The 27,518-nt window shown below is 44.7% G+C and overlaps 1 protein-coding gene across 1 annotated transcript in view; it reads left to right on the forward strand.

The window, feature by feature from the left end:
- Positions 1 to 1,712: 1,712 nt before the first annotated feature.
- NWD2 (NACHT and WD repeat domain containing 2) overlaps positions 1,713 to 27,518 on the forward strand; it is a 209,393-nt gene continuing 183,587 nt past the window's right edge. Inside the window, exon 1 of the mRNA XM_061164782.1 lies at positions 1,713 to 1,863. Coding sequence (XP_061020765.1) covers positions 1,713 to 1,863 — 151 coding nt within the window. The remainder of the gene's footprint in view (positions 1,864 to 27,518) is intronic.

A 27,518-nucleotide genomic window follows, 5' to 3' on the forward strand; every position in this document is an offset into this window, starting at 1 on the left:
AGAAGAAGTGCACGCCGGAGCTGCCTGCCGCAGAAGCCACAGGCCAGAGGCTAAAGCTGGCAGCTGAATCTGTCTTCACCCCGTGCCCACCCGCCCCCTCCACAATCTCAAAGATTTGGAAAAGCTGTTCTCTCTAAAACACAGTTGTTCCTGCCTTAATGCTCAACATCAGGGATTTGGAGGCCAAACTCCAGTTAAGTCTCCAAAACACCCTCCTCCCTTACCCCACCTCACAATCCCACTTCCTGCGTGCCCTAGGATTTGCAGTTGTTTGAAGGTGCAGTGGAGTGTGGCCCAGAGATGGCAATTTTAGGTTCAGTCCCGTTGCATCCCATGTCACCCCGGACGTGGATCAGGAACCGTGCACCGTCCACCTCACGCCCCGACCCCTGGTTTACAGTCCCGCAACCGCCCTGGCCGTGTTAGATCCGCTTCAGGTAAAGCCAACTCACGCTCTACACAGACTTGGAAAAGCTGCCCTACGCCAACTCTGATCTCTCGCACCTGGCGCCAATCTGTGGCCACCTGCACTTTGCGGGACGTTGCGCTGGGAGGCGCTCCCCGGAGGCCGCACTAGCCTGCGGTGCCCAGGCGCGCGCCAGGGCGCGCGGGATTCCCGGCATCCAGCCTCCCTTCCGGCGGGTCCCGGAGCCTCCGCGCTGGCGGCATGGCCCGGGAATGCGCCGGGGCGGGGGCAGAAAGGACCCTCCTGGAGCCTTAGAGACCTCGGGAGGACTCCCCGCGGAGATCAGCTCGAGGAAGGGTTTCTGACCACGCGGCGAGGAGCACGTGAGCAGCGCTGCTTCGCTATAAGAACCCCCCGCTCTGCTGCGCGAGGGGAGCGAGCCGAGCGGCAGGACGCGGCCACCTGCGCCAAGAAAAAGGGCGACGGCGATACTCCCTGCAGGACGCCCCAGACGGTCCCGAGTTTTGGTGCTTTGGACCCTGGGGGTCTGCGCTCCGCGGTGCGTCTAACTTTGAGGCGGAATTCCCAGCACTTAGGCAAAAACGCGCAGACGCCAGCACGCGTGCGTTTTTGAAGATGCTCAGAGCTTGTCTGACCTTTAGTAGAGTTACAGGAGGAGTCGCAGAAACCCCGAGCTAATTTCTCGTCCTCCACTGAGCACGCAACTAGGAGCGCGCGGGCTCGCCTTCAGAGAAGCCCGGGAGATCCCTAGCGGCCCGAGACCCCGGCGCCCCAGCCGCCCTTTAATTAAGTCGCGGGGTGTTCCTGCGCCCCGCTGGAGGCAGCTGGCGGTAAACTCCAGACGCCTTTTGTAGATAAAGTTTGGTCCGCTCTACTCGCCTGCTCCATCCCGGCCGCGCTGTCCGCCCCCTCCTCCCGCAACGGGCGCGGGCGGGTAGATGGCCGCGGGCTCGGCGACCGGCGCGGGCGCTTCCCGGCGCAAAGGGGCGCCGCGCGCGTAGCCGCCGCCACGCTGACCTCCAGCTGCCGCCTGCTACTGCGCTAAGCCGGGGCCGCGAGCGAAGGCGAACGCCCAGAGGGGCCGGAGGCGGCGGCGGGAGGAGCCGGCGGGTCCATATGGCCTCTCTCCGCCGGCCGGTGGTGTGCGCCACGGAGCTCTCCCGCGGCCCCTCGGGTTCGGAGCGGCTCTGAGCGGCGCCGCCTGCGGGAATCGACCCAGCCGTTCCGCGGAGCCGCGGGCAGGAACCCTAGAGCAGGAGTCGGCATCTGTTCCTCCCTAAGGGCGATGTGGCCGGCCGGCGCGGGCACCAAGCTGCCCTGTCCCCGGGACTCCGCGCTCCGGCGGGCGGCTTTCTCCGGGAACCTCACCGCCCTGCCTTCTCACCTGGTGCCCGCCGGCCGTAGCGTCCGGGTCTTCATCAGCGCCAACCCCGAAGGTGAGTGCCTCGCTTGCTCTTGTCCGTCTGCGCGGCGGGAGCCGAGAAGGTGCCAGGGCACGGGCGGCTGCCCCGGGTGTCCCCGCGCTCCCTTTCTCTCCACCGTGCCGAGGCTGCCCTGATCGCGTGGGAATTTGGTTTGAATCACTTTTCTCCTTCCCTCGCTCATTTCTTCTGCCTGCTGACTTTGCCCAAGACGTCCATTTCTCGCCCCCTGCATTATTTCTGCCGGTCGGTCTAGGAAATATCGGAGAAATTAACAGGCGCTTCTGGAAGCTTCATCCTGCCACCCCACCCCCCACCTCGTTTTTCTTTCCTTCAGCGGTTTCTTCTCCGATAGTAGATTTTTCTCGGCCCCACGGCAGATCCCTGAATGGGGGCTTCCTCCTTAGCCAGTTGTTCAGGCCGAGGCGAAGTGGGAGCGTGGGTTCTCTGAGCCTCGCCTCCCGCCTTTGGTCTTGAGGGTCGGAGGAGACCCTTGCGAACCCAAGATCTGCGGAGATCTTGGGGAAATGTGCCGTGCGGTCCCGAAACAGGCTGGCGCTCAGCCCGGTGCTGGCTTCGAGGTGGAGCGTTCGGGATGAGCTCATCCCTACGGTTGGGTCTTGGGCTGCATCGTCCCGGTCTAGAACTTGGCCTTCTCAGTCGTGTTCCTGCTGAGGGCTGGGCACCTGGTGGCTTTTAAAAGAAAACTTGTTGATTTATTGCATTCACGAATCACAGCGACTGAGCCCTGCGTAGCTTCTCGCTCATGCTCATCTCTGCCTTTCTGTTCTCAGTCCTAAATGTTAACTTTTAATCTCAGTAAGTGAAGAAAAGGTAGGATGCATTTGACTTGGGCCCGATAAAACTGTAACTTGCTCTTTTCTAGAAAAATAAATGTTTGACCCTAAGGTGAAATTATAGAAGACTTAAATAGACATTTGATACCAGAAACTTACTTTTGCTGCACTCTTTCAAGCCTTGGGTCTGACAAAGAAGTAAAGAGGAAAAAAAAAAGTTATTCAGTCATTGGACAGAATCATCATTTGTGAAAGCCCAAGGCTCTGTTTGCTTGTGAAAAGCATTCAGAAGACCAATAAAAAAATAGCTTTCAAAAAGTTGTTTCAAAAAACACTAGCGGCAATTTCGGGTGAAGTCCGAATTACAAGAGGATTGGGAAAAGAATCATATAGATAACCCGCAGTGATGAGTATTAGAAAGGCTGTGCCCTTTTCAGAGAGGGTGTGAATGGTCGTTTATCAGCTTACAACTGAGTTTCACAGAACTCAATAATTAAGGAGGCTTCAGGGAAGCTGCGGTACATTGTTTAAAATTCCTGTCATTTGAAATATGTCTGAAAGGATTTTTTACTTAAATCTGGAAAAAGAAAACTGTGGAGCAGTGCAACCTGTTGAAGGACCTAAGAAGATCTGCAACTTAAGTGTTTCGGTGTTGTTTTAAAAAATATGGCTAAAACCATTTTAAAGTTTTTGAGAAAATTTCGTTTTCCTGAGCTTAAAAAAAAAAAAAAAAAAAAAAAAAAAAAAAACCTCTCATGAGGCAAGTTCCAATGTGCTGATGTAAAACCAATTAAGTAACATTTTTCTTTAAACAAGTTGATTTTAAAGTACAATGAAACTCTGTTAATGTCATCAATAGTTTACCTTTCTTTAAATTTGTAAAAACAATTCTAGGATAAACATCATTGATAGTGAATTTTTATCAAGTAAGATTAGTGCTGAATTAATATTCAGGATTAATGCTATTTTTCTTAAGCCTGTACACGTGATTCTGTTAATTCCGCAGTTTCTTGCAATAGAAGCTTTACTGTGTATTAATCTTAGGACAGCAAACAAGAGGGAGGGGTGGATCTTGCCTACTGGTCACTGAGCTGGCAACTTGCAGATTTATCTTAAAAGACCAGAAATGTGAATCTTACCCTGAGAAATTACAGTAGGGGCAGGACTTCAAGTTTTATCCCAAAAGGAGAGCCCAGGGTATATTAAATAGAAAAGATGGAGATGGGTATTTTTTTTTTAGAGCCTGAACATGAGGCTTTGCAATCTCCATAAATGCTCTGTCCAAGACAGCACTTTACTGCAAGATCTTTATGGATATGACTCAGTAAGCAAATGGTTGTGTTTTGGTGTGATCCAGTATTAGATTGCTGGCTAATACTCAAGAGCCTCTCCACTGTCAAATTAAGACAGAGAATATTATCTCATGCTTTCCTTTACCAGCAGAAATCCAATTTATGCTCTAAATAAAAGCGTCTCTGTGAGCTCATAGCAGTACTTTTAAGAATCCAGCAAGGGTCTCCCTTTGATTGCTTTACAAGGCTTGTATGGAATTTCCCTATCAGTACTTAAAATAATACATGTCTTTAGAACACAGATTGGCTCATTCAGTTTTTGGTGCCAAATACCATCAAAGGGTGGTGGACCAGAGGGTGTTCTTCCTATTTTACAGATGAGAAAACAGAGGCACCAGGTTAAACTAGTTGCCTGAATTCATGTAGCAGAATGAAATAAGCCAGAGCCTGCAGGGTACTCTTTGGCCCAGCCTAGATTCATGTCCAATTTCTATAAATATGTACACCCACATGGACAAGAAAATCAGCTGGCTGTAGTCAATAATTTTGGTCTTCCTCTTGAAGCCTGATGGCCGCAAGAAGCTGAGTATCAGGAAGGCACCATGGTTGCCCTGACCCACTGTACCCCCATGAAAAGGTAGCTTTACAAGCATTCAAGAAAATTTCAAGATTTTTTGAACTCTAATGGACATATTCCTGTTCAGAAGTATATCTACATCTGACTTGTCCTCGCCGTGTGATAGACACTGGATAAGAACCAGCGTGAGGGAGGCTGTAACTGTCCCCAGTTCTCCTACGTGGATGGGTTTTGGATCTCATCTACTCCCACCTCCCACCAATGTAGCTATCCCATCTGTGGCATCTTTATTAATCCTTGGAATTTTTCTAGTCATTTAGTCACTGTCTCTCTGCCAGAATGGCACTTATACCTCCTTGGAACAGTGATTCTAAAACATAAAAATTCTCCAGAGTGATTATTCTGAATTGAATTGTCCACGAATATGTGGAGGAGAGGAGCCTTCACAGTTCTCTCCCTATGATTGAAATTTGAGAGGCCTGTTAAATAATACTCTTCTCTGCTTCAAGTCTTACCCAAGGCTCCTTTTCATACAAGGACATTAATCTCATATTGGGGACCCCACTTTCATGATCTCAGCTAAACCTGATTACCTCCCAAAGGCCTCACTTCCAGATATCAAATTGGGGGTCAGGGCTTCACCATATGAACTGGGGGGAGGGGCGGGGACAAACATTCAAGTCATACCGCTTTGCCCCTGATCCCTCAAATTCATGTCCTCTTTGCACACCAAGTACATTATTCCATCCCAAAGCTGCAAACAGTAGCATTAACTCTAAAGCCCAAAGTGTCATCTAAATGATTCGTGGCTGAGACTCCAGATAGGATTCATCCTGAAACAAAATTCCCCTCCAGCTGTGAGGCTGTTAGATGAGTTATGTCCTTCCAAATATACGATGAGGCGCCAGGTGTAGGATATAGTTTCTCATTCCAGAAGGGAGAAACTAGAGCAGTAGGAAAGAAGGGATGAAGGGTTCCATGCAAGTCCCAAACCCAGCAAGGCAAATACCATTAGGTCTTGCGGCTCTGGAATAATCCTTTTTGGATTGATGCTTTGCCTTCTGGACCCACTGGAGTGTTTGTCTCGCCTCTTACGTCTTTGCAGGGAAGGAGTCACCCACCAAAGGCCCAGGAGGCCCTGCCCCCAAGGCTTTAGGCAGAGGCCACCTCTCCTACTGAACTCCAGGTGATGCCATCCGTCAGGTTTGAAACCAGGGAAGCAGCCCTGATGCTCTCTGAATCTTTGGGGTCATTCTTCCTCTGTCTTGAAGAATAACACATGTTCACAGGCAGCAGCCCTGTGGTCCAGTCCTGTAGGTCTGCCAGCCTTCCTTTCTGTCATCCTGTCTCCACCAGTTCACACTGGCCGTGCTTCTGCTGGGGGAGGGGTCCAGGGTTCACACCCATCCTTATTTCTTTACCAAATGGTTGTGTGACCACACCCTTATTGTTCTTTTCAGAGCATACCTCCACATATTTTTGCAATATGGATAGGCTGAGAGTTTTCAAGATCATCAAGTTCTGATTCCCTTTTACTTAACAAAATTACTTCCTCAGTTCATCTTTCTTTCTCATTTTACTGTAAACTAACCAAGGTACTCCTGCAAAACTTTCTTAAAAACCTCTTTAGCTAACTATCCCTTTCATTGGTTCTTTCTGTCTTCCACAAAACACTAGACTACTGTTCCGCCAAGTTCTTTGCTATGTTGTAACAATCACTTTTCCTCCATTGTCCAAAACATGTTCCTCATTTCTTGTCTGGGAGTCAGCAGAAGGCCTTTGTCATCCATAGTCTGCTGCTGATTATTTATGTGTTCTCTGAATAGCTGTCACTCCAACTCTCCTTTTTCTGAGCTCTTACCAGAGTCCCCTTTATCAGTCCCTCATGCATTCTTGGCTTTTTCTAGTGCACGCCTCAGAAGTCTTCCAGCCTCTACCCTGTCCCAGCGTTGCTTCTCCAGCACACCACTTGCTGGTACCAATGCTCTGTCAATTTCCTAGGGTTGCCATAACAAATTACCACAGAATGGGCTTTAAATAACACAAATCTCTAGTCTTGTGGTTCTGAAGTCTGGAGCCTGAAATCAAGCTGTTGGCAGGGTTGTGCTCCGACGGAAGGCTCTGGGGAAGAACCTTTCTCTGCCTCTTTCTGCTTTCCTGCCGATCCTTGATGCCCCTTGGCTTGCGGCTTTCTCTCTCCAGTGTCTGCCTCGTCCTCATGTGGTAGAAAGAGCGAGCTTTTATGTCTCTTCTAAGGCTAAGAATCCCATCTTATTACTTCATCTAACTATCTCCCAAAGGCTTCACCCCAAAATATCATCACATTGGGGGTTAGGACTTGAACATGTGAACTTTGGGGGACACAGCCCTTCAGTCAGTAATAGGTAAAATGTAAAGCTGAAGAAAAACCAAAATATTGCCTTTGTTACTAATAAAAGCTGAAGCAGGCCAGTATTCCTTATCTGTGATCCTTTGGGCCAGATGTGATTTTGCAATTCCACATTTTTTAGATTTAGGGCAGAAATGGTACATATGTTGTTTGTTACTAATATCCTATAACCAGATATGAATGTGTTTATAAGAGAACATGACTAAGTGCTATACAGTAGAACTTTCTGCATTGCTGAGGGTCTTTATCTGTTTTATCCTATGTGAGAGCACTAGTTACATATGGCTATTGAGCTTTTGAAACTTGGCTAGTATGGGTAAGAATCTGAATTTTTCATGTCATTTCATAGTAACTGACTTAAATTTGGATAGACTCGTGTGACTCTTGGCTGCTATATTGGACACAAAGCTCTAAGTGGGGTAATAAGGACTATAAGTGGCTTCATATTCGGTAAGGTTGAGTTTTGCCACCAGGAGTCAGGTCCCTTCAGGTTTTGCTGCCAAATGAATTAAGGAAAAATTTGGTTTCGATTCTTGGATTTTGTCATTTCAGATAAGGGCTATGGATCTTTATTGGGAAATATAGCTTTTAACTTCAGGCAAGTGGGCTTCCCAGTACTGAGCCTCAGAATTGTACAGACTAAGTCACTACAGTAATGGACAAAGCCCAGACTCTCCCGTCCCCCACCGTGGACAGAGCTGACCCCCAAAAGTGTCTGACGTGAAGGAGCTGAGAATGACAGTTTTACTTACAAGAGAGAAAGAAGGGGCTGGGTTATTTGTGCCCAAATTTTCCTTCCAAATGCAGCCATCAGATAAAGACACTTCTCCCTGAGGGATAAATGCCGGTCCTATTCAGGGTTACTGGTGGATCCCTCTGTATGCCAAGAGACATCTGGAGTGGAGACAAAGCTATCTCTAATGCCTTTTTTTTGTTCACCACCCACCGCCCCCCACCACGGATATGTGCACCGGTCATCTTTGAAGGTTTTGCACAGTGTTAATGATCAGATCCTGAGCCCATTCCCACCTAGTTTTCTACTTGACTTGTCTTTGCATCTTTGACTCTCTTCCCCAATTCTTTTTTAAAAGTAATTTTATTTATTTTTGGCTCTGCTGGGTCTTCATTGCTGCATTGCTTTTCTCTCACTGGGGTGAGTAGGGACTACTCTGTAGTTGTGATGTGCGGGCCTCTCGTGGCGGTGGCGTCTCTCATTGCAGAGCATGGGCTCTAGGGTGTTCGGGCGTCAGCACCTGCAACACCTGGGCTCATTAATTGTGTATTTCAGCAGTTCTGGTGCACGAGCTTAGCTGCTCCAGGGCACATGGCATCTTCCAGGACTAGGGATCAAACCCGTGTCTCTGCATCAGCAGGTGGATTCTTCACTGCAGAGCCCTCTTCCCCATTCCTTTGGAATCTTACGTGGGAAACCTTATTCTCCAGTTGGCAGAAGCCACAATAACAAGAGATGTATTCCCTACAGTTGCTGCAACCAGTGGCCATTGACCCTAACTTGTGCCCTCAGACAAGAGGCAGAACGATACGCATCAAGAAAACCCCAAGAAACTTATGAATGTTATTTACCATTGTTCTTCTTTCCTTTCCTACAATGCTAATTTCCAAGCTCCCTAATTTTTTTCATTGTTTTATGAGTTATTGGAAAAAATACAGTTAGGCACAACAAGAAGTGTGTGTGTATACACACACACACACGCTTTTGATAGGCTGAAACATCTTTCAAAAATAAGAGTCTTAAATGAGAATATTGCAAACTGCTATTTTACAATAAATGCACACAGGATGTTTATAATAAATGAGTTCTAAATTTTTAATAGTTGAATCTTCCAGTCCTTCAGCAAACATTTTTCAGGCAGGAGAGAATACAGGTGGCTGAGTGGTAAAGAATCCACCTGCCAAGTAGGAGATGGGGGTTCAATCCCTGGGCTGGGAAGATCCTTTGGAGGTGGAAATGGCAACCCACTCCAGTATCCTTGCCTTGGAATTCCCATGGACAGAGGAGCCTGGCGGGCTATAGTCCATGGGGTCACAAAAGTTGGACATGACTTAGGACTAAACAACAATAACAGACTTGAGAGCCAGACTACCTGGGATTTACTCTTCCTCAATCCACCATTTAATGAAGTGATTTCTTAAGCAAGTTGTTTAACTTCTTTGTTCTCAGCTTCGTAATCTCTGAAAGAGAACACTGCCTACGAGGCTTACTGAGTAGATGAAGTAAGCTAATAGATGTAAAGCACTTAGAACAGTGCTGGACACTTGTTAAGCATTATTTGCTATTATTCTCTTTAAGTTTCCACTGCGATCCAGATGCCATGTGGATATGGAGGTGCCAAGAGGAGCAAGGTATCTCCTGCCCTTAAGGAATGCCATCTGCCAAGGCATCAGTCAGAACTCAGCAGTAAAAATGAAGGCCATTCCAGATATGTTCAGGAACTAGATGTTTCCCCCCAAACATTGTAAGGGTCAGAGAAGTGAAAGTCAGGGCCACTATTGGGCATTTAGGTCACATGGCCAAAGCTGCCACCCAGAGGACCGGAGAATGTAGAAGCCTCTGCCAGTCTGCACCGCGGGGGCTGGGTGGCTGACTGGTTTCTATGAGTACCCTTATCTGCTGAACCTGCGTGTCAGCCACCACAGCTGGTGACAGAAGAACCTCTCGGCTCCCCCAGCTCTCCAGATGTCTCACACGTGTGTCCCCCTGGCCGAGTGGGATCACGTGTGAACCCTGGCAACAGCTGTGACCAGGAACCTCTAGGCTTCCAGCCGCTGTGCCCCGAGGGAGAGGGTGAAAGGCATGGTAATGGATCCTTAACCCCAAGAAACAGTATCTGGCAGGAAGCAGGCAGATGCACTCGTTCGCTTCCACAGCCAGGAGGTGTTCACAGAGCACCCACTCCCTATGGGTGCTGTTCTGGTGCTAAGAATACAACAGGAACAAAACAGGCCAGGTCTCTGTTCTCACAGAATTTACGTGAATGATAAAAATACATGTGATGAGCACGGAGCTAAAATCTGAGCAGAGCAGTGAAAAGACAGCGAGGAGTAAGCCAGCTTGGGGCTCAGGAATGATGGGGGTTTGGGAGGGCTCCCCAGAGGAAGGAGTAGAGCCAGGATGTGGAGACTTTACAGGATAGTTGAACCTGAGGCAACGAGGTGGTGAGATCTCTACAGGGAATAAAGAGGGATAATCTTGATTATTCCACAAAGAGCTTTTCTCCTTTTGAATAAGAGTGGAACTGATGGATTGAGGTGATGGTATTGTTTGTCCTTTGGAACTGGCTCATTTAGAATGACATTTAATGGAAAATGTGGCTTGGGCCATATAGGTACTCTGTATACAAGTAGATCGTGACTTTATGATTTAATAGGACCTCCTTGGTGGCTCAGACAGTGAAGAATCCGCCTGCAATGCAGGAGACCCAGGTTCCATCCCTGGGTTGGGAAGATTCTCTGTAGAAGGGAATGGCAATCCACTCCAACATTGGGTCATATAGGTACTTTGTATACAAATAGATTATGACTTTATGGTTTAACACATCATCTGTGCATGCTGTGTGCATGTTCAGCCACTTCAGTCTTACCTGACTTTTTGCGACCCTGTGGACTGTAGCCTGCCAGGCTCCTCTGTCTGTGGGATTATCCAGGTAAGAATTCTGGAGTGGGTTGCCATACCCTCCTCCAGGAGATCTTCCCAAATCAGGGATCAAATCAGAGTCTCCTGCATTGCAGGTGGATTCTTTACCCCTGAGTCACCTGTGAAGCTCAATAAATCATCTACTGATTTTTTAAAACTCTTGTAACACCATAGCAATGACGTTAATTGCCATTTTAAAGATTGTCTGCGAGTTCATATTTTGTTTCAGTTGTCTAATGCTGTGTATCAGCTGGGGGCTTCCCAGGTGGCCCTAGTGGTAAAGAACCTGCCTACCAGTGCAGAAGACATAAGAGATATGGGTTCGAGCCCTGGGTCCAGAAGATCCCCTGGAGGATGGCACAGCAGCCCGCTCCAGTATTCTTGCCTGGAGAATCCCATGGACAGAGGAGCCTGACAGGTTACCGTCCGTAGGATCACACAGTCAGACATAACTGAATCGACTTAGCATGCACGCCTGTGTATCAACTTGCCCCAAAACTCAGTGACTTAAACCAGCGATTTACCATTTCTCACTCCTGCATCTGGCTCCTCTGTGCTTCTCCGTGAGGACTTGCTCACTCCAGCTTTTTCTCAAGATTTGGATTCATTGTATGGATTGCTTTCCCAGAGAAAGGAAGTGGAAGCTGCCAGGCCCCTTCAGGCCTGGGCTTGGAAGTCCCAGAACGTCTCTTTCCCTGCATCCCATCTGTGTGAGTCATTAAGGTAAGACCAGAGTCAAAGGGATCTTAAAAAAATTGTTAGGAAGTAGATTCTATCTCACCATGTCGGGAGAGACGTGTGCACACAGGCAGGAGAGGTTTTCATGATGGCCAACTATAAAAGTTGCTGAAACCCCAGGTTATATCTTTGATATAACTGTGTTAAATGACATAATACATGAAAACGTAGTGAATTCATAACCTGACACATAGCAAATGCTCAACAAACATTGCTAATAATAATAGTTGTGACGATGATGATTTGTTGAGGCTTGACAGTGAGTCTGTAAATCCCACCTTTCTGAAACCTTGCAGATTCTGAAATGAGGGAAAAAAGACCAGAGGCTATGCAGAGAGGAGATAAATTATCACCACTGCTGGTGATAAAGATAACGCAGAGCATTTTTGTACTTCTTAACACTAAATACCAGAATTAGACAGTCTTCCATCCCAACACTGGTGTGGGGGTAAATGGAGGGGGAGGGTCTGCTTCATAGAACCCGGAGCCTGGAGCATACCCCCACTCTCTGAGGACAAACAGGTCCATTCCCCAAGGAGAGGGGTGAGCAGGTGGGTTAAACTTCCCTGCTTTATTCTTCCTGCATTTTCCAGTCAAATAAGTCACCTTTTAACTTCCCACCTGAGCTCTGAGGAGGGTAAGTGAGACAGAAAAGAGAGGCCAGGGGCCTTCCACTCCATAAGAAACTTCCAGTTAGGGGAAGAAGGGCTTCTTGCCTAACACAGATATTCACTTACTTCCACTTTAACATTCGTACATGGTGGAAGCCTTCAGTTACCAGAATCATTTAAATTAGATATCTAGTTTGGTGTAGCCCAAATTATATCACTGTGAAATATCTTAATAGAGGAGAAGACAGTGAGCAATAGGGTGTTACATATCTTAAGTGTAAAAGCAGCAATTACATGCAAATATGCATATCAGAATACTTTCATGGGGTAAGTGTTTAGCAAGGCTTTGGAAGAAGTCACTTTATCTGTCTAGAAATAATTTGTTTTAAATCACTAAGTTTTGGGGTACATTGATATGCCACAATAGACAACTAAAAAGAAAAAGTGCAAACTCACAAACACCTTTGAAAATGGCTAATGATGGAATTCCTACAGAGTAACAGGAATTCAGCTACAAAGTAATTGGGTTTGACAAAGTATGCTGATAGGTCTTTTCAACTCAAATTCTTTTAAGTCTTTTTGTTAATGGCCATATGGTTTAAATAAAAGTAAATCTTGTAGTAGATGGCTCACAGAGATCCTAGGTGTTGAGTTACGTACAATCTAAAAGTGTGGTTATATTAATTTAATTTAAAGATAGCTATCACTTCTTCAGAGATTTAGCTTATATCCTAATTTTGCTGTGATTAAACAGAATTCATTCTACAAATTAAAGTATGTTGGCTATTATATAATTAGGAAAAGGATTTGTATAATACTGGAATCAAGATTGCTGGGAGAAATATCAAGAACCTCAGATATGCAGATGACACCACCCTTATGGCAGAAAGTGAAGAAGGATTAAAGAGCCTCTTGATGAAAGTGAAAGAGGAGAATGAAAAAGTTGGCTTAAAGCTCAGCATTCAGAAAACTAAGATCATGGCATCCGGTCCCTTCACTTCATGGCAAATAGATGGGGAAGCAATGGAAACAGTGTAAGACTTTATTTTTCTGGGCTCCAAAATCACTGCAGATGGTGATTGCAGCCATGAAATTAAAAGACGCTTACTCCTTGGAAGGAAAGTTATGAACAACCTAGACAGCATATTAAAAAGCAGAAACATTACTTTGCCAACAAAGGTCTGTCTAGTCAAGGCTATGGTTTCTCCAGTAGTCATGTATGGGTGTGAGAGTTGGACTATAAAGAAAGCTGAGCACCGAAGAATTGATGCTTTTGAACTGTGGTGTTGGAGGAGACTCTTGAGAGTCCCTTGGACTACAAGGAGATCCAACCAGTCCATCCTAAAGGAAATGGAAGGACTGATGTTGAAGTTGAAACTCCAATAGTTTGGCCACCTGACATGAAGAACTGACTCATTTGAAAAGACTCTGATGCTGGAAAAGGTTGAAGGTGACGACAGAGGATGAAATGGATGGTATCACTGATGCAATGGACTTGAGTAAACTCCAGGAGTTGGTGATGGACAGGGAGGCCTGGTGTGCTGCAGTCCATGGGGTTGCAAAGAGTCAGACACAATTTAGCTACTGAATTGAATACTGAGTTAATGAAAGAATAAAAAAAAAATGCAGCTGTGTATGTAATTCAAAGGAAATAATACCCACTTCCAAGGAAATACTTCCTTGAAATCTCATTTTCATTCCAGAGTATTTTAAAGTCTTTGACATGGGTACACTTGAAACAGAGAGCAAAGCCCAGATGTCAGGTGTCTTATTCCAAGAGTGATTACAAAGTCTAACTCAGAAATAAAATCACAAAATTGAAAGGGTGTCCTTCATAATGTTTAATCTGACCCATTATGTATCGTGGCATTCAGAGAGTTTCTTGTCATTGAGTATATTTCCTTCAGATTTTATTCTGAGCATCAGCTGAAATATTCATTGGCTAGGCATTGGATAGACCAGACTCCTAAGTGGTTGGTGTGCAGTTTCCAAGGAAGTAAGAGGTCCATGCTGCTCCCTTTATTCTTTAGACTCATCCATCTAAGAGGCAGGACCAACACAACTGTCAGAAATAGGAGCACTGTGAGGGGGATGTTTGTGTGCAAAGGTCAGTTGGAATAATTGGAATCAAACTGTCATATCTGATATCCCGGTCAAGCATGAGCTGGTCAAATTTAGTTAAAAGGGAAAAGCCAGGACGTATCTAATCTAAGAAAGAGACCTCTGAACTGGATTGGAGGGGCAAGCGGGGAAACTAGTCCAGTTGCACATGATGAGAACGCTGAAGAGACATGAAAATTAAAAGTTCCCTTTTAAGCCCAGGGTCACTCTGTTCAGAAGCCCAAATAATGAATATAGAGTATCAATTATGAGAACAATAAAAAAGAACATGTAGGAGAAATGTAGAAAGATCCAGAGGCTCCCACCTCTGAGAAGCTACCATCTGTAAGTATGTATCTGCAAACTCAAGGGGGATGAGAGCTTTTGTAAAATAAGAATTTGATAATTTAATGAAATTACTCTGAACTAGGCATCTTATAAAGTGTGAGGCTGTGAGATTCTTGTCACATTGGTCTCCCAGTTTTTTGGCATACCTCCCCTTCACAGGTGGAAAATGGACTTCTCTCTTTGAATCTGGGTGCTGTTTTTGACCAATAGGGTACAGAAGAAAATGGCACTATGCCAATTTCTGAGTCCAGGCTCTTAGAAACCGGCACCTTTATTTTCTGTCTCTTGAAGCACCAGTTCTTTAGACCTCAGTCACCCTCGGAGGCTTCCCAAGTTGTTCAGTAGTAAAGAATCTGCCTACCAATACAGAAGATGCAGGAGACACAGGTTCCATCCCTGGATTGGGAGGATCCCCTGGAGAAGGAAATGGCAACCCACTCCAGTATTCTTACTTGGAAAATCCCACAGATGGAAGAGTCTGGCAGGCTGCAGTCCATGGGGTCACAAAGAGTTGGACAAGACTGAGCGACTGAGCTCTCACAGACTTCCTTGGAGAGAGCCCTTAAGCAAGTGAGTGGTGCACCGTCTTGTGGGCGAGGAGGAGGAGCTGTCCTGGAAGGTCTTCATCCCCTCCACCCCGACTCCCTCCCGTACCTACAGAGTCTGCCCAGGGGATGGATGCTGTATGGAGCAGAGACCGTCTCCTGACCAAAGCCTGCCCAAATTGCAGATTCAAGAGAAAAATGATTCTTTTAAGCCAGTGATTTTTATTTGTTATACAGTAATCGACAAGTGAAAATGGTAAAATGAAACAAACCCACTGTCGTGTGGACCAGCTAAGGTGAGAGTTTGTGGGGTAGATCTGGATTTGTATCTAGAGATTTGTTAAAATGTTGGGTAAAGCATCTAATTTCCTCACGTTTCATTGCCCCTCAAGCTTATGAGAGTTGAGCATAATAAAAACCACCTTCCAAGGTGAGCTGGAGAAATAAATGAAATACTATATATAAGCGTCTAAAACAATGCCTGGAAGGTAGCGAGGACTTAAACATCCTGAATCAGAATTTGCTAAAAGTCCTCGGCAATACAGAAAAGTTGTTTTAGGTTATAAGGAAATGAGAATTACTTGAATAGCTGCTGCTTTGTAAATTGTGGTATGAAATGGGTCCTTATTCCCGAGTTACGCCACCTGTATAATCATATATGCTTTAACCATAGGGAACTATATTAAAGCAGTGTGTTTTTAAAATGTTGATATAACACATAAATATGAATTCAGTCCAGTTTATGAGGTATTAGGTTAATAAGTTACATCTTTAAATAATAGAGCAGCCACACCTTGTAACTCAGTTTTTAAAAATCATCTGGCAAAAAAAAAATCCCTTGAAACTAGGTATAAAGCAGATTTCAATAAAATGACATTCAGAGAGAATAAAAAGTTAGCACTTTCTCCTTATAATGTCAGATGTGCTAAAATCTTCTACTAAAAATTATCATTTCTTTCACACATAAAGGAGCCCTTTCATGTTGCTTTAAATCTCCATGAAGGTTCAGAGATCATTTTTTAACTTCTGTTACTCTTTTAGATCTAGATGCACAGTTTGCTTGCCACAGATGTTCCAAAGAGCATGAAGTGCCCACATTTATGTGGTAAGGACCACTCTTGATAAAAATGAGCAGCTGTCTTTATCTAAGGAAAAATTTCAATACAGATCTCATATATGATTGAAACCTGTCTCATTCCAAGTGGTTACTCTGATAGAATGACCCAGACTTTGCCTAAGCTGGTCATTCTTGTGTGCCTGTGATGGTTATTGTAAGCCTACACAATATTTATATTCCTGTCCATGTTTGGGATAGAGGAAAGTAGAGAGAAGGCATGAGGAGAAGGGGGAGATGGCGCTCTTGAGTGAATCAACACATGATTCCAGCCAGAGTTGGATGGATGATAACTTGAATCTGGAAAGGGTTGCTTCATCTGTTCATTGATTCTGCTCTATAAATCTGAGAGTAGAATGGAACAGGGAGAGAAGGCCCTGGCATCTAAGACTTTTGAAACAGAAACAGGTTTTCTTTTTTAACTTCATGTTTGGTGTTGCTTTGAAAGGGCTGGATACTGAGGCAGTCTGGTCCCTCTGGGGCAGGAGAGCCAGGATGCTGAGCGGCAGCAGGACAGAGCGGGGCCAGGAGCCTTCCTTACGCCGCGTTCTGCACATGGTTATCTCAGGAGGAGAGACTGAGAGCATTGGCCAAATGCTTTCCTTCTTTTACTGAGATTTCTAAAAGAATATTTGAAACTCATTCTTTGGATCTGGTACTTATTTTATAATCTTTTGTTTTTGTTGTTCATTACCTTTTTCCTTTTGGAAACTTAACAGTCTGTTTCACTGTGTCAAAAAGAAAAAAAAGAAGGGTTTTACTTTTGCTGATATTATGAATAGGATTAAAGCAGACTTGCGCCCTGCAGGCAGTTTCAGTGGGTGTATAAGCGGGAAAGGGGTCCCTGTTTACACTCGGCTGACCCCAAAATGCGAATGTAAATTGCCTGTCTGCCGTAGCTGCGCCTGGGGGGAGGGCAGTGCAGGTTTCTAGGACCCAGGCTTCGTTGGGTACCACAGCATTCAGGAATCGCAACACTGGCCTCTTGGATTCAGTCCTGCCCAGGGTTCCCCAGCTGTCCGACCTGAGGCAGGCTCAAATGTCAGTCTTTCTGTCAGAACAGAAAACACCTATATTGTATATCTTACGGAGCCCTGAGGATTCAATTCTTACATCGTATACACACAGTGGTCCCTACATAGAAAGAAAGCATTCTTTTCTTAAAACTCTTCCAAATATACTACACGAGTCTTAAGCTGATTCTAAGTCACTATTAAGTTTCAGCAAAATAACTAAAATTTAGTACTCACATGGAGTAGGTGCTCAAGAATTCAACCTCATCTTAAGAGAAATGAAAGTGGAGAGGAGGTGGGGGCCAGTTACCCCTGGACCCAGCCTTCTCAGGCATCCCTGCAGCACCAGCTCTGCCAGACCAGCTCTAGTTCCCAGAACCCATCCCTGGGCATTCCAGTCCGTCATCTCCCACTCCTGCCCCCAGTGGGGCTAACCCTCTCTGTGTCAATATACCCAGATTCCTCTTACCTGTATGGCTCACCAGCTCCTCTGGGTGAGGCCAGCTAGATCCCCGCAGGAATGGTTGTAGAGACCCAGCCTTTGAGACCCCATCCTCCAGGCCAGGGCTTCCGTTACGCCACATTCCCTGAATGCAGCTCCTGATTTTTTGTTGTAACCATCCAGGGGAGAGGAAAATTGGTAGAAAAGGGTATCTTCCCCCACAGGAAGGCAGGGACTGAAGGATGATGAGGTGAGATGGGATTTCTGCCATGAAGCCAGACAATGGCAGTGCAGTTTTAAATTCCCATGCAATTCTCATAAAAACAATGAGAAATCAAATAGCGCTGAGGTAATGGTCTAGCTGCTTTATGACTTTGGGGACCAGTTAGCAACTTTGCCACTTTTTTCTTTTTACAGCAAGTTTCATTTTGTGTTCCATTTAAGTCGTGCACAGCCAGGCTTGTGTAACAGCCATTTAGAAGTTGGAGAGATTTGAGCTTTTCTGCTAGAGAAATTTCTGGTCTTCTAAAGTGAAAGACGAGTGTGGAAAAAGTTGGCTTAAAGCTCAACATTCAGAAAACTAAGATCATGGCATCTGGTCCCATCACTTCATGGCAATAGATGGGGAAACAGTGGAAATAGTGTCAGACTTTATTTTTTTGGACTCCAAAATCACTGCAGATGGTGACTGCAGCCATGAAATTAAAAGATGCTTACTCCTTGGAAGGAAAGTTATGACCAACTAGATAGCATATTAAAAAGCAGAGACATTACTTTGCCAACAAACAAAACCATAGTCGGGGCTATGGTTTTTCAAGCAGTCATGTATGGCTGTGAGAGTTGGACTGTGAAGAAAGATGAGCTCCAAAGAATTGATGCTTTTGAACTGTGGTGTTGGAGAAGACTCTTGAGAGTCCCTTGGACTGCAAGGAGATCCAACCAGTCCATCCTAAAGGAAATCAGTCCTTGGGCGTTCATTGGAAGGACTGATGTTGAAGCTGAAACTCCAGTACTTGGGCCACCTCATGCGAAGAGTTGACTCATTGGAAAAGACCCTGATGCTGGGAGGGATTGGGGGCAGGAGGAGAAGGGGACGACAGAGGATGAGATGGTTGGATGGCATCACCGACTCGATGGACATGAGTTTGAGTAAACTCTGGGAGTTGGTGATGGACAGGGAGGCCTGGCGTGCTGCGGTTCATGGGGTTACAGAGTCAGACACGACTGAGCAACTGAACTGAATAGCCTTGTGTGTGCACGTAGTATAACATTTGTATCCTTGAAGTGACATGAGGTGGTAAGGGGACATGAAATGGACTGAAACATCTTGGCCTCTATGTGCGGTTTGGACAGTGCCTCTGTGACCTTGGGCAGTTCTCTCTGGAACTCTTTTCCTCATCTGTAGAATGAGGTGGATGAAAAACAGGACTTCTGGGACCTCTTCCAACTTCAGTATTGCATTAATCCATTTCTTTGAAACTACCTAGCAGTTTCATTTTATTTTTTTCATCTTGAGAGGAAGTCAGGGATCTAACTCTTCCTCCTACCTTTGTAATTATGACTACGATCTGAAAAATGATTATAATATCACCTGTCTTCCTTGACTCAGAAGTTTGTCATGATAATGCATGGAAAAGCACTTCTGAAACTGCAGTATATTACAAAAGTGAACACTGTTGATTATTTGAATATGGAAAAGTATAACAGGACAACCAAGACAGTGGGAAACATTGTCAGGATTGAGAAACCCTTCCCAACCTTCCTGTATTTAAATTGGGGAGTGTGAGTATGATGAAATAAGCAAAAAGGATGTCTTCTCTAGGCCTACCAATGGGAATTTGAGGTTCACAGAATCGTCAGGACTTTGGATAAGGTGGTTAAACATAAACTCCTTGATAGAAGGGGTTGGCTCTCCACCCTGAATTGTGTGATGGGATTGATCAGGTGTGTGCTTACAGCTCATGATACACACGGAGGCCAGTGAGTAATCCAGGTTGAAGGTTCAGAACCTGGACTGAACCCCTCGAGTTGGAGCCCTGGCTCTGTGCCGTTTTCTGACTTGGTGACCTTGTTGTTACTGCTGCTGTTCAGTCGCTCCGTCGTGTCTGACTCTTTGCCACCCCGTGGCCTGCAGCGCGCCAGGCTTCCCTGTGCTTCACCGTCTCCTGGAGCTTGCTCAAACTCACGTCCATCAAGTCCGTGACACCGTCCGACCATCTCATCCTCTGTCATCCCCTTCCTCTCCTGTCTTCAATCTTTCCCATCATCAGGGTCTTTTCCAATGAGTCACTTTTTTTGCATCCGGTGGCCAAAATATTGGCGCTTCAGCATCAGTCCTTCCAATGAATATTCAGGGTTGATTTCCTTTAGGATTAACAAGTTTGATCTCCTTACAGTCCAAGGGACTCCCAAGAGTCTTCTGCAACACCACAGTCCAAAAGCATCAGTTCTTCAACGTGCATTCTTTATGGTCCAACCGTCACATCCATACAAGACCGCTGGAAAAGCCATAGCTTTGACTAGAAGGACCTTTGCAGCAAAGTAATGTTTCTGCTTTTTAATATGCTGTCTAGGTTGGTCATAGCTTTTCTGCCAGGAAGCAAGCATCTTTTAATTTCATGGCTGCAGTCACCATCTGCAGCCCCCCAAAATAAAAGTCTGTCACTGCTTCCACTGTTTCCCCATCTATTTCCCATGAAGTGATGGGACCAGATGCCATGATCTTACTTTTCTGAATGTTGAGCTTTAAGCCAACTTTTTCACTCTCCTCTTTCACTTTCATCAAGAGGCTCTTTAGTTCCTCTTCCCTTTCTGCCATAAGGATAGCGTCATCCACATATCTGAAGTTATTGATATTTCTCCTGGAAATTTTGATTCCAGCTTTTGCTTCATACAATCTGGCCTTTCTCATGATGTACTCTGCATGTAAGTTAATTAAGCAGGATGACAATATATAGCCTTGACGTACTCCTTTCCAATTTTAAATCAGTCTGTTGTTCCATGTCTGGTTCTAACTGTTGCATCTTTACCCGCATACAGTTTTCTCAAGAGGCAGGTAAAGTCATTTGGTATTCCCATCTCTTTAAGAATTTTCCAGTTTGTTGTGATCCACATGGTCAAAGGCTTTAGCATAGTCAATAAAGCAGAAGTATATGTTTTTCTGGAATTTTCTTGCTTTTTCTGTGAGCCAACGGATGTTGGCAATTTGATCTCTGGTTCCTCTGCCTTTTCTAAATTCAGCTTGAACATCTGGAAGTTCTCAGTTCACGTACTGTTGGAGCCTTGCTTGGAGAATTGAGCATTACTTTGCTTGCATGTGATGTGAGTGCACTTGTGCAGTAGTTTGGACATTTTGGGCATTACCTTTCTTTGGGATTGGAATGAAAACTGACCTTTTCCAGTCCTGTGGCCACTGCTGAGTTTTCCAGATTTGCTGTCATATTGAGTGCAGCACTTTCATAGCATCATCTTTTAGGATTTGAAATAGCTCAGCTGGAAGTCCATTGCCTTCACTAGCTGTGTTCATAGTGATGCTTCCTAAGACCCACTTGACTTCACACTCCAAGATGTCTGACTCTACATGAGTGATCACACCATCATGATTATCTGGGTCATTAAGATCTCTTTGGTATAGTTCTTCTGTGTATTCTTGCCACTTCCTCTTAATATCTTCTGTTGAGAGGTCCATACCGTTTCTGTCCTTTATTGTGCTCATCTTTGCATGATATGTCCCCTTGGTATCTCTAATTGAAGAGATCACTAGTCTTTCCCATTCTATTGTTTTCCCCTGTTTCTTTGCATTGATCACTTAGGAAGGCTTTCTTGTCTCTCCTTGCTATTCTTTGGAACGCTGCATTCAGATGGGTATATCGTTCCTTTTCTACTTTGCCTTTAGCTTCTCTTCTTTTCTCAGCTATTTGCAAGGCCTCGTCAGACAGCCAGTTTGCCTTTTTGCATTTCTTTCCCTTGGGGATGGTTTTGATCCTTGCCTCCTGCACAGTGTTACGAACCTCTGTCCTCAGTTCTTCAGGCCCTCTGTCCATAAGATCTAATCCCTTGAATCTATTTGTCACTTTCACTGTATAATTGTAAGGTATTTGATTTAGGTCATACCTGAATGGCCTAGTGGTTTTCCCTACTTTCTTCAATTTAAGTCTGAATTTGGCAATAAGGAGTTCATGATCTGAGCCACAGTCAGCTCCCAGTCTTGTTTTTGCTGACTGTATAGAGCTTTTCCATCTTTGGCTGCAAAGAGTATAATCAGTCTGATTTCAGTGTTGACCATCTGGTGATGTCCATGTGTAGAGTCTTCTCTTGTGTTGTTAGAAGAGGGTGTTTTCTATGACCAGTGCATTCCTCTGGCAAAATTCTGTTAGCCTTTGCCCTGCTTCAATTTGTACTCCAAGGGCAAACTTGCCTGTTCCTCCGGGTATCTCTTGACTTCCTACTTTTGCATTCCAGTCCCCTATGATGAAAAGGACATCTTTTTTTTTGGTGTTAGTTCTAGAAGGTCATGTAGGTCTTCATAAAACTGTTCAACTAAGCTTGTTTGGCATTAGTGGTTGGGGTGTAGTATTGCATTTGTGTGATACTGAATGGTTTGCCTTGGAAATGAACAGAAATCATTCTGTTGTTTTTGAGATTGCACCCAAGTATTGCATTTTGAACTCTTTTGTTGACTGTGAGGGCTGCTCCATTTTTTCTCAGAGATTTTTGCCCACAATAGTAGATATAATGGTCATCTGCATCAAATTTACCCATTCTGGTCCATTTTTGTTCACTGATTCCGAAAATGCCGATTTTCACTCTGGCCATCTCCTGTTTGACCACTTCCAGTTTACCTTGGTTCATGGACCTAACATTCCAGTTTCCTATACAGTATTGTTCTTACAGCATCGGACTTTAATTTCACCATCAGACACATCCACACGTGGACATTGTAGCCACATGTGGGTGTTATTTCCGCTTTGGCTCAGCCTCTTCATTCCTTCTGGAGCTATTTCTCTGCTCTTTTCCAGTAGCATTTTGAGCACCTATTGACCTGGGGAGTTCATCTTTCAGTGTCATATCTTTTTTGTCTTTTCATACTGCTCTTCGGATTCTCCAGGCAAGACTGCTGAAGTGGTTTGCCATTTCCTTCTCCAGTGGACCATGTTTTGTCAGAACTCTCCACCATGACCTGTCGGTCTTGGGTGGCCCTACGTGGCTTGGCTCATAGTTCCATTGAGTTAGACAAGGCTATGATCCATGTGATCAGTTTGGTTAGTTTTCTGTGATTGTGGTTTTTATTTCTGTCTGCCCCCTAATGGATGAGGATAAGAGGTTTGTGGAAGCCTCCTGGTAGGAGGTAAACTTCCTGGCTGTGGGGTAAACTGGTGGGTGGGGCCATGCTCAGTAAATCTTTAATCCAATTTTCTGCTGATGGGTGGGACTGTGTTCCCTCCCTGTAGTTTGGCCTCTTCAAAAGGACTTATGCCAGCACCCTGAGGCTCTCAGAACTGTTGTATTCAGTGCCCCTGCCTGTCCACCCATGCCTCTGCTGGAGACTCCTGGACACCCACAGGCAAGTCTGGGTCAGTCCCTTGTGGGGTCATTGCTCCTTTCTCCTGGGTCCTGGTGCACATAAGGTTTTGTTGTGCCCTCCAAGAATCTGTTTCCCCAGTCCTATGGAAGTTCTGTAAATCAAGTCCCACTGGCCTTCAGTCAAATTCCCTGGGGGTTCCTAGTCCCTTTGTCAGATACCCAGGTTGGGAAGTCTGTTGTGGGCCCTAAAGCTCTTGCAACAGTGTGAGAACTTCGTTGGTGTAATTGTTCTGCAGTTTGTGGTCGTCTGCTCTCCAGCTCTGTAGTGGAGTTAATGGTGACCTCCTCCACGAGGACTTAGGCCACAGGCCATGCCTCCCAAGCGTGCCGCGGTCAGAGCCCCTGTTCCCGCAGGAGGCCACTGCTGACCCGGACCTCTGCAGGAGACCATCAAACACTCAGAGGCAGGTCTGGTTCAGTCTCTTGTGGGGGTCACTGCTCTTCTCCCTGGGTCCTGGAGGTTTTGTTTGCACTCTGGCAGGTATGAGGTTTGATTCTGAATGCGATTGCACCCCTCCTACCATCTTGTTTGGGCTTCTCCTTTGCCCCTGGACATGGGATGACTATGTTTGGTGGGATCCAACATACTCCTGTTGATTGTTGTTCAGCAGCAGGTGGCAAATTTGGTGTTCTCGAAGAAGATGAGCGCATGTCCTTCTACTCTGCCATCTTATTGTTAATGGTGACCTTAAGCAAATTATTTAAGCATATCTATGGTTAGAGAAATTCTAAGATCGAACATATCATAGAATTCTTATGAGGCTTAAATGAGGTTTAGTTCAGTTCAGTCACTCAGTCGTGTCCAACTCTTTGCAGCCCCATGAACCGAAGCAAGCCAGGTCTCCCTGTCAATCACCAACTCCCGGAGTCCACCCGAACTCATGTCCATTGAGTCGGTGATGCCATCCAACCATCTCATCCTCTGTTGTCCCCTTCTCCTCCTGCCTTCAGTCTTTCCCAGCATCTGGGTCTTTTCAAATGAGTCAGCTCTTCACATCAGGTGGAGGTAAAGCTTATGAAATGCTTATCACATGCCTGGCACATAATAAGCTCTCATTTAATGTTAACTAGTTTTCTTTTTATCATTATTGTTATTATCTATTAGCTCCAGTATCTCCTTGCCTAGAAGATGTTGACAACTCAGCTAGTTAAAGAGGTGAAGTCAAGCCTGCTTCTACTAGCTGGCAGTCATTAAGAAGAAAAAACAAAAAAATCTCATCTGCCAGTGGTATCTTCGTTGCCCACTAAATTAGAAGAGGGGAAGATATGTGACATGATGATACAGTTGGAAGACGTTTATATTCTGTTTGTTTGTATTAATGCAAAATGTTTATTTCCAACTGTCTGTCAAAGTTGACATCTTAAGAGGGCATGGTTGTAATAAACATTTTAAAAAGTGCTTTTGTAAAATTATCATCAGAAATAAGTTAATGAGCTAGGAGAATAGGCATGCCTTCTTACTTTCCAGTCAGACCCTGTTTTTAATCATACATTCACAACAATTATTTAACAAATATTTATTAAGGGCTTTCTTCATGCAAGACACTGTTCTAAGCCCAGAGGATGTAGAAATTAACTGTGTTAAATAACTGTTTATTTAACGTACACATCACTTCTGCTGTCATGATTTCATGCTCTAATGGAGGAATCATAATGTGAAAAAAAGCAAATAAACTAAAACATCTTTAAATATCTTTTCAAACCTTATAAACTCCATGGGACAACTCTTGCTGTGAAGAGAAATGAACCAAGGTAAGGAGAAAGAGTAATGGGCAGAATTACTTTTTCCCAGTAATGAGTGGTCAGGGAAGGTCTTCCTAATGCGGTAGTAGAAACACAAACAGAGAGGAGGAATGGAGCCAGTCAGAGACGTGGAGGACAAACATTTCTGCCAAGAAAACATACAGAGGAGAAGCAGTAAGTGCAAAGGTCCTGAGGAGAGCACGCCTGAGATGCCCAAGAAGAAACACGCTCACTGTGGTAGAGAATATACAGCCTTGATGTACTCCTTTTCCTATTTGGAACCAGTCTGTTGTTCCATGTCCAGTTCTAACTGTTGCTTCCTGACCTGCATATAGGTTTCTCAAGAGGCAGGTCAGGTGGTCTGGTATTCCCATCTCTTTCAGAATTTTCCACAGTTTATTGTGATCCACACAGTCAAAGGCTTTGGCATACTCAATAAAGCAGAAATAGATAGTTTTCTGGAACTCTCTTGCTTTTTTGATGATCCAGCAGATGTTGGCAATTTGATCTCTGCTTCCTCTGCCTTTTCTAAAACCAGCTTGAACATCTGGAAGTTCACGGTTCACGAATTGCTGAAGCCTGGCTTGGAGAATTTTGAGCATTACTTTACTAGCATGTGAGATGAGTGCAATTGTGCGGTAGTTTGAGCATTCTTTGGCATTGCCTTTCTTAGGGATAGGAATGAAAACTGACCTTTTCCAGTCCTGTGGCCACTGCTGAGTTTTCCAAATTTGCTGGCATATTGAGTGCAGCACTTTCATAGCATCATCTTTTGAGATAGCTCAACTGGAATTCCATCACCTCCACCAGCTTTGATCCTAGTGATGCTTTCTAAGGCCTGCTTGACTTCACATTCCAGAATGTCTGGCTCTTGGTGAGTGATCACACCATTGTGATTATTTGGGTTATGAAGATCTTTTTTGTATAGTTCTTCTGTGTATTCTTGCTACCTCTTCTTAATATCTTCTGCTTCTGTTAGGTCCCTACCATTTCTGTCCTTTATTGAGCCCGTCTTTGCATGAAATATTCCCTTAGTATCTCTAATTTTCTTGAAGAGATCTCTAGTCTTTCCCATTCTATTGTTTTCCTCTATTTCTTTACATTGATCACTGAGGAAGGCTTTCTTATCTCTCCTTGCTATTCTTTGGAACTCTGCATTCACATGGGAATATCTTTCCTTTTCTCCTTTGCTTTTCGCTTCTCTTCTTTTCACAGCTATTTGTAAGGCCTCCTCAGACAGCCATTTTGCTTTTTTGTATTTCTTTTTCTTGGGAATGGTCTTGATCCCTGTCTCCTGTACAGTGTCAGGAACCTCTGTCCATAGTTCATCAAGCGCTCTGTCTATCAGATCTAATTCCTTAAATCTATTTCTTACTTCCACTGTATAGTCATAAGGGATTTGATTTAGGTCATACTTGAATGGCCTAGTGGTTTTCTCCATTTTCTTCAATTTAAGTCTGAATTTGGCAATAAGAAGTTCATGATCTGAACCACAGTCAGCTCCTGGTCTTGGTTTTGCTGACTGTATAGAGCTTCTCCATCTTTGGCTACAAAGAATATAATCAATCTGATTTCGATATCGACCATCTGGTGATGTCCATGTGTAGAGTCTTCTCTTGTGCTGTTGGAAGAGGGTATTTGCTATGACCAGTGCATTCTCTTGGCAGAACTCTCTTAGCCTCTGCCCTGCTTCCTTCTGTACTCCAAGGCCAAATTTGCCTGTTACTCCAGGTGTTTCTTGACTTCCTACATTTGCATTCCAGTCCCCTGTAATGAAAAGGACATCTTTTGGGGGTGTTAGTTCTAAAAGGTCTTGTAGGTCTTCATAGAACCATTTAACTTCATCTTCTTCAGTGTTATTGGTTGGGGCATAGATTTGTATTACCGTGAAATTGAATGGTTTACCTTGGAAATGAACAGAGATCATTCTGTCATTTTTGAGATTGCATCCAGGTACTGCATTTCAGACACTTCTGTTGACTGTGATGGCTATGATAGGAAAAGGAGTACGTCAAGGCTGTATATTGTCACCCTGCTTATTTAACTTATATGCAGAGTACATCATGAGAAACACTGGGCTGGATGAAGCACAAGCTGGAATCAAGATTGCTGGGAGAAATATCAATAACCTCAGATATGCAGATGACACCACCCTTATGGCAGAAAGTGAAGAAGAACTAAAGAACCTCTTGATGAAAGTGAAAGAGGAGAGTGAAAAAGTTTGCTTAAAGCTCAACATTCAGAAAACTAAGATCATGGCATCTGGTCCCATCCCTTTATGGCAAATAGATGAGGAAACAGTGGCTGACTTTATTTTTCTGGGCTCCAAAATCTCTGCAGATGGTGACTGCAGCCATGAAATTAAAAGATGCTTTCTCCTTGGAAGGAACATTATGACCAACCTAGACAGCATATTGAAAAGCAGAGACATTACTTTGTCAACAAAGGTCCATCTAGTCAAGGCTATGGTTTTCCCAGTAGTCATGTATGGATGTGAGAGTTGGACTGTGAAGAAAGCTGAGCACTGAAAAACTGATGCTTTTGAACTGTGGTGTTGGTGAAGACTCTTGAGAGTCTCTTGAACTGCAGGGAGATCCAACCAGGCCATCCTAAAGGAGATCAGTCCTGGGTGTTCATTGGAAGGACTGATGCTGAAGCTGAAATTCCAATACTTTGGCCACCTGATGTGAAGAGCTGAATCACTGGAAAAGAACCCTGATGCT

The sequence above is a fragment of the Dama dama genome, chromosome 17 (genome assembly GCF_033118175.1).
Source record: "Dama dama isolate Ldn47 chromosome 17, ASM3311817v1, whole genome shotgun sequence".
Classification (NCBI taxonomy): Eukaryota; Metazoa; Chordata; class Mammalia; order Artiodactyla; family Cervidae; genus Dama; species Dama dama.